The following is a 13,007-nucleotide window of genomic DNA, read 5'->3' on the forward strand; positions in this document are numbered from 1 at the left end:
GGCAGGTTGACAGCCTGAAATGCGGTTGGTTCTTATAATCCAAAGATCATAGAGACCTATTTACTTAAGATGAAAGAACAATGATCCTTGTAGTAAAATATTCTATGGTCAAAGACTCCCACAATAAACTTGAAATTTGACCAAGATAAACATTCTCTCCTTGAGCCTCTGAATTGGGGCCTGTTCTATTAGTGAGGGCTCCTTGACAAAACCCCCAATTCTAACCTAGTTAATTCAGAAAACAATTATTTACAATAAGAGCAGACGATCTGACTTAAACAATCATGAAGAGCATTTTTCAAGAACACATTTATTACATTTAAGGGTGCAGACCTATATATTCTTATCCAAACCTGATTTAACCAGAAGATGAGATGTCAGATTCTACTCCGCTGAGGCTGCAGTCACATTTTTCAGCCATCATTACCAATAGAAACACTAATGAAACGGGCACAACTGTCTAGAATGCAAACTGCTTTCTGTGCTCTCAGGAGGCGGCATATTATACAGAGAAAAGGAACTTTCAGGAAACTAGCATTCATAGATGTTAAGGACACAGCTGACAGATCAACTTACTCCCATTTTCCTTCATGTAAGTCCACACTTCTCGTTCCTCCGGACTATGAGCAAACGAACAGTTCCCAACATATTGACATTTTTTCCCAGAAGCAATATGGTTGCACAGCTATATACAAATTAAAAAAATAATTTAAGACAGAGTACATAGAGTAAAACTGCCTAATTTTTATACTTATGTAAAATAAGCACTATTATCCATGCTAATGCTTAATAAATAAATTTTAAAATAAGATTATGGAGATTCTATTCAAATTAACTATATGCCCAAAATATACAAGATAACATTGATAGTAAGATAATTTCCAAAAGAAAGGGAAGCATGGAGCATTTTCGTACGAGAAGATCTCTGCAAACTTACTCATTCAGAACACTTCATTTCCACAATGCAAATCTCTAGCCCTCTTGGTCTGACAGCTTACTCTCCCCTCCATAATACTCATGCTGGCTCCATGTCAGCACTTGAGGAGCAGCAGAGAAACTGCAGGCTACTTTAAAGGTCACTTAACAGTGCCAGAAACATTTCAGAAATTTAATGTAATTATACTGGAAGCCCTAATTCTCAGCCCTAATTCACTACATATGCATTTTCTGAAGACAATTACTGCACTAACCAGGCCATGAAGTTACACAGTGTTCAAATAACACCTATTCTGATTCTTTGTATTTTATTTAATAAAGTAAACACAGTGGTGTTGGTAAGAGGATAAAGTGACAGTCATCAGCAGATGCAGAATTCCCTGAGAGTCACGATCAGTGAGAAGCGAGGAAACCTCTACCCTGAGAGCTCACTCTTGAACGCCACCATCTAGTGGTTTCACAGAACATAAATCCTACTATAACTAATTATTAGCTTATTATCGTTTGTATTTCAACAGGTGCTGGTCCTATATTACCTGGCTTATGTAACATTAAATGCTTTAGCAACTATTTTTGCTAGAACTCTAAAAACAGCTCTTAAAACAGCATATTTCCTCCCTCGTACCAATGTTAGCCACCTCACCCTTAAGATCTGCATAAAGTCAATAGCTAATAAACAGTCTTGTGACTGACTTATCAAATTTTCTCCAGTCAAACCCAGTAAGTACTTAGTCACATCACTAGGGAAACATTTACCATAGTCTTTCAAAGGTCAATGATAAGAAGCAGGGAGAAGAAAAAGGAGGAGGCTGGGCCCTGTGGGTTTTACATAACACCCTCACGTGCCAGTATTCCCAGTTATAGATGAGCAAACTGAGGCTGAGTAACTTGACAAGGACCCTTCTGGCAGACTTTGAAACCCACTGTCTTTGATTCACACACAAACTGTCTACACACATACACAGAGTATAATTTCTTCTTTTAGAAAAAGAGCTCCTGGTGGCGCCTGTGGCTCAGTGAGTAGGGCGCCGGCCCCATATGCCGAGGGTGGCGGGTTCAAACCCGGCCCCAGCCAAACTGCAACAAAAAAATAGCCAGGCGTTGTGGCGGGCGCCTGTGGTCCCAGCTACTCAGGAGGCTGAGGCAAGAGAATCGCGTAGGCCCAAGAGTTAGAGGTTGCTGTGAGCTGTGTGATGCCATGGCACTCTACCGAGGGCCATAAAGTGAGACTCTGTCTCTACAAAAAAAAAAAAAGAAAAAGAGCTCCTTAGGAATACCTAGTATGGCAGGAAAAAAAAAGAGAAAATAAGCTACTGTAACATTGCACAGTAGTATACCATGGTCAAGATTAAAGAATAATCAATAGTCCTGGGCACTGCCACAGCTGTCCTGATTTTAACAAGTATTTGAGATATAACTGTATCTATCTAAATCTCTATTATCTTTTAAACCACAAGATAACATGGTTCCAATCTTTGTCCTCTCCTACACAACCCAGGTATCCCTGTCTAATACCACTTTGGATAAAACACAAATATCCCACAACCTTGCAAAGATTGACCTTGTTGCTTGTTTGACTTTTATAATAAAACTATAAGGTATTCTGGGTGATAAAAATGCACCTATCTCTTCTTCAACTCTTCTTGGCAATTCAGAGAGGGAGGCTTCATTTACCAGGGAACTCTACAATCCATCTGCCCTGTTTCTGTGAGAAAAAGGTTCTCTTCATGTTTCCTCCATGAGGTAGAATGTTTACTACTTGTCAATGCCCCAAGTGTCCTTAGCTATTAATTCATATAATGGAATACCTCTAGACTCTCCAGACACTCTCTCTTGTGAAGAGGAAAAGTCCAGAGACAACCCAAATGGTTTGTTCAATCATCTCTGAGATCACATAAGGCACCACAGCGTTCTAATAGCATGAATGAAATACTACCCTAACTTTAAGTTGGTCTGGTATTTTCATTCTAATGGTTCTTTGAGAAACATGTTCCTCTAACATTGAACATTCCTTTGGGTTACTTTCACAAAGTCCTATAAACTTGGGTATCTTTGGCTAGTGCCCCTTGCAAGGTAAGATAAGAACAAACTCATCATCAGCATTAATAATAATACAGAGGCCTTGGGTTTGACATTAAACCTGAGGAGTCAAAATTAAATCAAGTTCTTTTTCACTTCCTCCCCAAGATAATTCATCTAAAAAATAAGTTAAATGATGCCACAACTTTATCTCAATTATGTTATCTATTTTCTGTTTCCAAGTAACTCATAAAATTCCATCAATATGAAAACTGCTAAAGAACTACACACATGCTAAAGGAGAAAGAAAACAAAAGAGGAACCATTTAAACCATATTATTACTGATGAGCATTATCTAAAGAGTTTGAGTTTCAATGTGAATTACTACTATTTTCTAATGACTTGAAATGCCTAATTTTAAAAAATGGCTTAAAAATTACGTATGTACATCAAACTGTAAAGGCATTTGTTTCTTTGTGGGGAGAGGACGGATGTTCATCCACTTCTTACGTTCAATAGACATCACTCTCATCGCACGACGATCTTTGGTCCACCTAAGAAAAATGGAGTTCAGAAAAAACAAAGACACACTCGCAAAAGACATAAGGGACAGGCACAAAGTTTCTACCTGAAAGACCACAGAACTTTTTTTTCAACCTATCTAAAAGAAATGTGTTATGATTCTATAATTGCACCTCCTGTTGATATGTACAAACATTCTCTATGAAGCCTAAACAAAGAACTGGTAAAATACAGGAAAAACCCTACTTTTGAATTCTTAGCTTCTAAATCCTAAAAATCTTTTCTCTTTGGTTGTGTAATTTACTCCTTAATTATCTATTTCTTTCTGCTCTCTTTAAAGCCTTAATCTTTTTTCTCATATGAAAGACTTTACACCTATGAAACAGAAAATTACAAAATAGGCACTGTTTTTATACACACAATACTTACGAATGCCTTGCCTTTGCACTACAATATTTTCTATTTTTATCTGGTTCAATGACTTGACCATTTCTCAGACACTGGGCACACACAAATTTTATCTTCAGATTAAGAGATCCAGGCATTATTTGATTGCCAAGTACCTTAAATGATTAAAAGATCAATTTCAATTTTAAGAGAAATTCAGTTTTCTGAAAACAGAATACTAAATCACCATGGATTTTTTTTTTTTTTTTTACAACAGTATATAACTTTCATTTTTGTCTGGCTTGACCATCACATACATAATAAATCTCCAATTCTCCCCGCAAATGCAAGAGAATATGATAAGAACAGATGCCAGATTTTCATTTAAGAAAGTAAAGCTTTGGAACCAATGACTGGAATTGTTTGATTTTTTATGGGGGGATTAGAGGGAGAGTGGTGACTAAACAAAACATGCTATATGGGAAACAAAACTACAAATATCATCTACTTCCCTTACTCTAAAAATCCCCAAAGCCCAAATAAATATGCCCAAAGCTAACTAAAAAACAGTGTCCTACACTCTTGGCAGGTATTGTGGGATCTCTAATTTTTTTTATGATGATCAACTAAAATGCTATTTTTTTCAAAAGTACTCAACTGAATGACAATTCTCTAACAGATTGTGACTGTAAATTGCATCTGCCAACTATCAACATCTATTAGGTAATTCCAGAAAGTATACCAAGCATGGAAAGTGAAAATACACAAAAGAAATACCTGTGCTCCAGGTACATTTGCTTCCAAATTTTGCCAATATCGTTTTGATTCTTGAGCAATAGCATCATGTGAGATACCTGGGAAATGTACAAACCTTTCTGTAAATTCTATATATAATAACAACAGTCAGGGAGGGGAAGGGAGAGGGGAGGATTGGTGGAGGGAAGGTGATGGGTGGGATCACACCTACGGTGCATCTTACAAGAGTACACATGAAACTTAGTAAATGTAGAATATAAATGTCTTAACACAATAACTAAGAAAATGCCAGGAGGGCTATGTTAATCAGTGTGATGAAAGTACGTCAAATGGTCTATAAAACCAGTGTATGGTGCCCCATGATTGCATTAATGATTTAATAAAAATAAATAAATAACAACAGTCCACCAATCTGGTCACAGGCAGAGTAGGAGAACTCTTAGTCCCCAACTACTCTCACATAGCCTAACCCATTGCCAAGGATGAGTATCCCATCACTCTTCAAAGAGCACCTCACAGGCCGGATGTGGTGGCTCACGCATGTAATCCAACCACTCTGGGAGGCTGAGACCAGCCTGAGCAAGAGTGAGACTGTCTCTACTAAAAATGAAAAACTGGCTCAGCGCCCATAGCATAGTGGTTGTGGCACCTGCCACATACACTGAGGCTGGTGGGTTCAAGCCCGGCCCGGCCCGGGCCAGCTAAGCAACAGTGACAACTGCAACAAAAAAACAGCTGGGCGTTGTGGACTGCAACAAAAAAACAGCTGGGTGTTGTGGCGGGCGCCTGAGTCCCAGCTACTTAGGAGGCTAAGGCAAGGGAATTGCTTAAGCCTGAGAGTTTGAGGTTGTTGTGAGCTGTGATGCTACAGCACTCTACTGAGGGCGACATACAGAGACTCTGTCCCAAAAAAAAAAAAAAAAAAAAAAAACTGAGGCAAGAGGATCACTTGAGCCCAAGAGTTTGAGGTTGCTGTGAACTATGATGCCAAGGCACTCTGCCCAGGACAACAAAGTGAGACTGTCTGAAAAAACAAAAACAAAAACAAAGAGCACCTCACAAAGGTATATCAATTCTCCACGATGAAGGTTGAACATAGTATGGTTAATCTTTCCATTGCCGCCAAAAAAACCCTCTTAAGGCAGCGCCTGTGGCTCAAGAAGTAGGGTGCCAGCCCCATATACTGGAGGTGGTGGGTTCAAACCTGGCCCTGGTCAAAAACTGCAGGAAAAAAAAATCTCTTGATTAAAACCCCCTTTTCGGTCCAGCATCTGGACATCTATCTCCTCCTGGCAACAAGCAAATGTGCAGTGGCATACGTTCTACAAATACAGCTCCTTCTGCCTTCTGGGGAATCTTTCTTCCCTACAAATCCATACATGTATGAACTTGTGTCAACAATTAATTACATAAGACCACACTCAAAATAAGTACCTCTAAAATCAAAGGTGACTACACAATTTAAAGTTCAGGACAAAAATCAAGTTTCCATAATACACTTTCATCCAACCAACTGGTCTTGAGGAGACACACTTCTCGATCACACATAATCCCACCTGTTTCATTTTGCATTATCCAGACTTTCAGTTCCACAAGACTATGGGCATAGAAGCACTCATCTTCCCTTAAACAGCCGTACCGAACCTCGTGTCGACATAAATCCAGCTGACACTGACCATGAAAAGAACGTATTTTGGAGTATTTTACTGTTGTCTCTCGCAAAATGTGGACAAGGCACCTAAGATGAAAACAGTGACATCTTAATATTATTCTGTCATAAGAGTTTTAAAAACAAAACAAAACACATATGTATGTATACATAAGCTCACATATTAATGCCAACTTCTGGACTGAGATTACATTTTAGATCTTTATCAGAAAAAACAAATCACTGTATGCAACTGTTGAATTAAAGAAGGCAGTATAATAATATTTTAAGCCATAAAATACCTAAACTCATGAGAGGCTATAAATCAGTTAATGCTTTTCTGTTTTAAATAATCAATCTATTTTTACTTTTACTGTAAAAAAGAGAGATTTTATTTAGGAAGAACAAGCAAGTTTAGAGCACTTCTAGAGTCGGAAGTATAAGGAAAAGATGAGAGACCTTAAATAATCAATTTAAAAATTCATTATTTAATTCCCAGCAAAATCTACCAAAATACATTTTTAAATAGTCATTGTTCTTCAAAATGACAAAAAAGGAAGAGGGGGGAATGCCTGGGCAGATACTGTTACTGGTTATTTGAATCTTAGAAAAGAATCTATTTTGTCACTACAAAAATTAGAAACTACCGACATACTTATTGTCTTCAAATTCATGCTTTGTAACCGGATGAGAACAAGCAGTAGAATTATCTTTATTTCTTTTACTTATCATTCTAGGCTTATGATCAAAACATTTCTGGAACAGAGAGAGAAGGATTATCAAAAAAAACCTACAAAATTTAAAATTTTGTACCCAGAATATTGCCTTAGTTTCAATATTATAAACTTATACATTACATAATCTTTTTTTTTTTTTGAAGAGACAGAGTCTCACTTTGTTGCCCCGGGGTTGAGTGCCATGGCATTAGCCTAACTCATAGCACCCACAAACTCCAGGGCTTTAAGCGATCTTCCTGCCTCAGCCTCCCAAGTAGCTGGGACTACAAGCATTGACAACAATGTCTGGCTAATTTTTCTATTTTTAGTATAGACCGTTCACGCTCTTGTTCAGGCTAGTCTCAAACTCCTGAGCTCAAGGGATTCATTCACCTCAGCCTCCCAGAGTGGTAGGATTACAGGTATGAGCCACTGCACCCAGCCTACATTACAAACTTATACCAATTAATGGTATTAAATTAATTCAACTTAATAAGAAATCTTTTGGAAGGAGTATTTGGTGTTTTTGTTTTTCCTGAGATAGGGTCTCACTCTGTCACCTAGGCTGGAGTGCAGTGGTACAATCACAGCTCACTGCAACCTCCAACTCCGAAGTTCGAGTGATCCTCCTGGCTCAGCCTCCTGAGAAGCTGAGACTACAGGCACATGTCACCAAACCTGGCCAATTTAATTTTTTTTTTTTTTTGAGACAGAGTCTCACTATGTCACTCTAGGTAGAGTGCCGTGGCATCACAGCTCACAGCAACCTCAAACTCTTGGGCTTAAGTGACTCTCTTGCCTCAACCTCCCAAGTAGCTGGGCCTACAAGCACCCACCACAATGCCCAGCTATTTTTTGATTGTAGTTGTCGTTGTTTGACAGGTCCGGGCTGGGTTCAAAACTGCCAGCTCTGGTGTATGTGGCTGGTACCCTATCCACTGAGCTACAGGTGCCGAGCCTGGCCAATTTAATTTCTAATTTTTTTTGTAGAGATGGGTTCTCATTGTGTTCCTTGGGCTGGTCTCGAACTCCTAGCTTCAAGTGATCCTTTCTGGCCTCCCTAAGTGCCGGGATTACAGGTATGAGACATGGTACCCAGCCTATTACACGAAGTCCTTTTTTATTTTTTTTGAGACAGTCTCACTCTGTCACCCTGGATAGAGTGACATGGCATTAAAGCTCACAGCAACCTCAAACTACTCTTGGGCTCAAGAGATCTTGCTTCAGTTTTTCTGCGTTTAGTAGAGATGGGGTCTCGCTCTTGTGCAGGCTGGTCTTGAACTCCTGAGCTCAGGCGATCCACCCGCCTCAGCCTCCCAGAGTGCTGGGATTACAGGCGTGAACCACCTCACCTGGCATAAAGTCTTTTTTTTTTGAGACAGAGTCTCATTTTGTCACCTTCAGTAGAGTGCTATGGTGTCGTAGCTCACAGCAACCTCAAACTCTTTGGCTTAAGCGATAGTCTTGCCTCAGCCTCCCAAGTAGCTGGGACCATAGGAGCCTACCACAACGCCTGGCTACTTTTAGAGAGATGGGGTCTTGCTCAGGTTGGTCTCAAACCTGTGAGCTCAGGCAATCTGCCCACCTTGAATGAAGCCTTACTCTTTCTGATAACGAGAAGGAGTAGCTTCCATATACTGAATGAAAGCTTTATCACATGGCAGGATGTGTACTAATACTCTATGCTACTAGATTTGCAAATCAGAAACTATCACCAATTTTACAGTACAATGTAAGTTTTGGAGAAAGCACCTCACAAAGGAATATAAATTCTCCAAGATGCTCCTGGAGAAGTTTGAACACGGTAAGGTTGATCTTTCCATTGCCACCAAAAAAAGCCTCACGACTGAAGGCTCCTTTCCGCTCCAACGTCCAGACATCTATCTCCTCTTGGCAATAAGCAAACGTGCAGTGGCCTGAATATCTACATTCCTCCTCGGCAGCAACATCTAAAAAGATAAGAAATGAAAAGACATTTTTAAAACATGGCAATTGCTTTTTAAAGCTAATGAAAATGAATCACATCAAGGGTATCATTTGAATTCTTAAAACAGTTCATGAACAGTTTCAAACAATGATACACATATTACTACCCACAGATGATATCAACTCTACCAAAAAACAGCACCAGAACCCTAATTATTTTTATTCCAGATTTCGAAAAAAGCCTTAAATAATCTCATATATTTCAGCTAAGTTTAGATTTTTTTTTTTTTTTTTTGAGACAGAGTCTCATTTACTAACCCTCGGTAGAGTGCCATGGTGTCACAGCTCACCACAGCTCACAGCAATCTCCAAATCCTTAGGCTTAGGTGATTCTCTTGCCTCAGCCTCCCGAGGAGCTGGCATTACAGGTGCCTGCCACAACGCCTGGCTATTTTTTTTTTTTGCAGTTTTTGGCCGGGGCTGGGTTTGAACCCGCCACCTCCGGCATATGGGGCATACAGTTTTCTAAAACTAGGACAGTTTTATTTTTTTTTTGAGACAGACTCTCACTTTGTCGCTATCAGTAGAGTGCCATGGTGTCGTAGCTCACAGCAACCTCAAACTTAAGTGATTTTCTTGCCTCAGCCTCCCAAGTAGCTGGGACTACAGGTGCCTGCCACAATGCCCGGCTATTTTTAGAGATGAGTTCTCGCTCTGGTTCAGGCTAGTCTCGAATCCGTGAGCTCAGGCAATCCACTTGCCTCAGCCTCCCAGAGGGCTAGTATTACATATGTGAGCCACCGTGCCCAGCTGGGACCGTTTTTAAAAACTTGGCTAAAGCTCTGCCTCCACAGAAAACTTTTTTTTTTGAGACAGAGTGCTAGGGCTCCTGAAGTCCCAGCTACTTGGGAGGCTGAGCCAAGAGAATCGCTTAAGCCCAAGAGTTTGAGCTCACAGCAACCTCAAACTCTTAGGCTTAAGCGATTCTCTTGGCTCAGCCTCCCAAGTAGCTGAGACCACAGGTGCCTCCCACCAACACCTGGCTATTTTTTGGTTGTAGTTGTCATTGTTGTTTAGCAGGCCCAGGCTGGGGTCAAACCCCCCAGCCTTGGTGTGTGTGGCTGGTGCCCTAACCACTGAGCTACAGGCGCTGAGCCTCCACAGACAACTTTAAAGTATACACAAGAAGTTAAAAACAATAAAGATAATATTAAAAATATTAAGATCTTAATCCAAGGAACTTGCTATTAGTTCCATCTAAACCAGTGATTTTCAGTAGGTGTGCCATGGCACATTGGAGTGATGTGAAAAGATCTTAGGTGTACTGCAAAAATTTTTGAAGCTCATTAATTATTTTCAAAAGAAATTCAAAGCACAGTATGTACATTCTTTTTTTCACTTGTTTTTTTTCCCCCTCAGATAGAGTCTGACTCTTCACCCAGGTGTGCCATGGCGTCATGATAGCTCACAGCAACCTGAAACTCTTGGGCTCAAGTGATCCTCTTGCCTCAGTTTTTCTATTTCTAGTAGAGACAATGTCTCATCCTTGCTCAGGCTGGTCTCCATCTCCTGGACTCAAGCAATCCGCTGTCCTTGGCTTCCCAAAGTGCTAAGATTACAGGCAGGAGCCACCGTGCCTGACCTACTCTCTCTTTTTTTGGTCAACATAATTAAGTGTGCCACAAAAGTTTATCTACAGGCTCAAGTGTACCATGGGATAAAAAAGTTTGAACAACATTTTTCATAACAGTCCATACTATAAACATTATATAAGTATAGCAAATACAGACATGCACCACATAATGACACTTTGGTCAACTCTAGATCACATATACAACACTGGTCCTATAAAATTATACCACTTACTATACCTATTCCATGTTTTTTTTTTTTAGACAGAGTCTCACTTTGTCATCCCTTGGTAGTGTACTGTGATGTCATAGCTCACAGGAACTTCAAATTCTTGGGCTCAAGCAATACTCTTGCCTCAGCCTCCTGAGCAACTGGAACTACAGGCGCCCACCACAATGCCTGGCTATTTTTTAGAGACAGGGTCTTGCTCTTGCTCAGGCTGGTCTTGAACTTGTGGGCTAAAGCAATCAGCCCACCTCGGCCTTCCAGTGTGCTAGGAGTACAGGCGTGAGCCAACATGCCTGGCCCCCTTTTCCACATTTAAATATGCTAAGACACACAAATACTGACTACTGTGTTACAGTTACCCAGTGTATATTCAGTGTAGTAATATACCGTATGGAGGTTTGTAGCCTAGGACCAAAAGGCTGTAGAGATAGGTGTGTGGTAGGCTATGCCACTCAGGTTTGCGTAAGTATTCTAAGACGTCTGCACAATGAAATCCCCTAATGACACATTTCTCGGAATGTTATCCTTGTGAAGTGATGCATGACTATAGTTTATCACTTACATAATTACACCAATTAAGTAATTAGAGTATATACCTTTACATATATAATATGGTCCTTCATAATTTGTTTTTGTTGGTCTAGGGCGTATTTTTTTCCATGATTTATCTTCAATATTCTTTATCCTACCAATTAAAATATCTTTCTTACACTTATGATCCATATTAACATGGTAAGTAAAATCCATTAACTTAGGTCCTAAAAAAGATGTAAAGAAAATTGCTCAAATGTACCAAAAATACCACTTCATTTTATAGGCAAATTTACAAGCAGACATGAGAAGATGAACACTGATTATTAAATTCCCACAAAAATCCCATATTCACAACCTGAAAATATAAACAGGCTGATTAAATAAATTTTTGTCTTTTTTGCTGTTTGTCAGACAACACAAAGTTCTAGTCCACATTACTCCTGCCAAAACATATCCTATGTAACTAGGGAAACAATTTGGATAGAAATTCTGATGGCTTATAAAAGTAAAACAACATTGTTAAACATAAAACTAAGAAAAAAAAATTGAGTCCAGATCAGAATAAATTATGTTTAAATCACTTGATTTAGGAGTAAAGATATGAAAAAAAAAACTTAAAAAAAAGTAATTGTTAAATACATTATCTCATACATGTATACTGGTCTCATAATGCTTTCCTCTAGTTCTTTATCTATTTGAAAATTATCAAGTTCTTAAACATACATTTAGAACGTAAACAGTTTCATAAAAATTTCAATAACCTGCCAAAATCAAGTAAACATTGTATTCCACATGATTCTATTATTAAAATTGTATCAAATAAGAGCAAAGACTTATCATTAAATTCCAAAGGCTCCACACCAGTAACAGTCAACTGTTCAGGAAGCATTCAAAATAGAGATTAAAGAATTGCAACAGCTTGTGTTGTTTACACGTATTCACAAATATCTGAGAACTCTCAGGTTATAAATTAGTTTAATACTCTTTGCCTATGCTTTTGGTTCTGACCTGCTTTTACTTTCTTTTTAAGTTTTTGATTACACCGTATGGTAAGACTGACCTGATTTTACAAAACAGATCTGGCAAGCTTGTCTCAATTCATGAGTTCCCTCGAGGGGATGTCTTGGAGTCACTGATGAAGACGGTTTGGTAATTGCACTTCCAAAAAAATTTCCCAAGTCATTTCTAGGCTGACTTGAAATTCCCAGGAAATTCTCAGAAGCAAACAAACTACCTGGTCCATTCATCTGCAAGAAGAATAAGAAAAAAGAAAAAAAAACCAGCCGACAAATATTGCACTATCACTAAAGAAGGGAACTGAATTCATCTGAAAAATAAGATAATCTTTATAGAATGGGACAAGTACTATTCCATCTTAATGCTCTTCTATATTAAAAACTATATCTACAGTTTCCTTTTTATGGGTCTCTAGGCCCCCCTCCACTGTTTCTGATCCTCAATGAGTTGTGATAAGTAATAAGTTCTGCTTCAATATGTACACATATTTTACATAACCTGATCTTACATAGCCTTGATTTGTTTACGCTATACTAAATAAAGCCTCTTACACTGTCTGCAGTAGTGATTAATTTGCTTTGACAGATCCAGTCTTAAACACAGAGCATTTATTACTGGATGTTCTAGAAAAGTCTTACTACAACACGAGTTCTCACAGCACACACAAAATTTAAGGGAGACTGTC

General features: G+C 38.9%; 1 protein-coding gene across 5 annotated transcripts in view; it reads right to left on the minus strand.

Moving 5' to 3' along the window:
* Positions 1–13,007, minus strand: part of ZC3H7A (zinc finger CCCH-type containing 7A) — a 44,872-nt gene that overhangs the window by 6,780 nt on the left and 25,085 nt on the right. For 4 of the 5 annotated variants that reach the window (XM_053557175.1, XM_053557176.1, XM_053557178.1 and 1 more), the window contains exons 12-20: positions 12,366–12,552; positions 11,368–11,529; positions 8,738–8,934; positions 6,925–7,025; positions 6,178–6,359; positions 4,643–4,719; positions 3,908–4,041; positions 3,405–3,510; positions 577–685 (exon numbers count right to left, since the gene is read on the minus strand). In XM_053557175.1, the coding sequence (XP_053413150.1) occupies positions 577–685; positions 3,405–3,510; positions 3,908–4,041; positions 4,643–4,719; positions 6,178–6,359; positions 6,925–7,025; positions 8,738–8,934; positions 11,368–11,529; positions 12,366–12,552 (1,255 nt within the window). The remainder of the gene's footprint in view (positions 1–576; positions 686–3,404; positions 3,511–3,907; positions 4,042–4,642; positions 4,720–6,177; positions 6,360–6,924; positions 7,026–8,737; positions 8,935–11,367; positions 11,530–12,365; positions 12,553–13,007) is intronic. The other variant, XM_053557179.1, reaches the window with a different exon arrangement.

Source organism: Nycticebus coucang, chromosome 12, assembly GCF_027406575.1.
Source record: "Nycticebus coucang isolate mNycCou1 chromosome 12, mNycCou1.pri, whole genome shotgun sequence".
Classification (NCBI taxonomy): domain Eukaryota; kingdom Metazoa; phylum Chordata; class Mammalia; order Primates; family Lorisidae; genus Nycticebus; species Nycticebus coucang.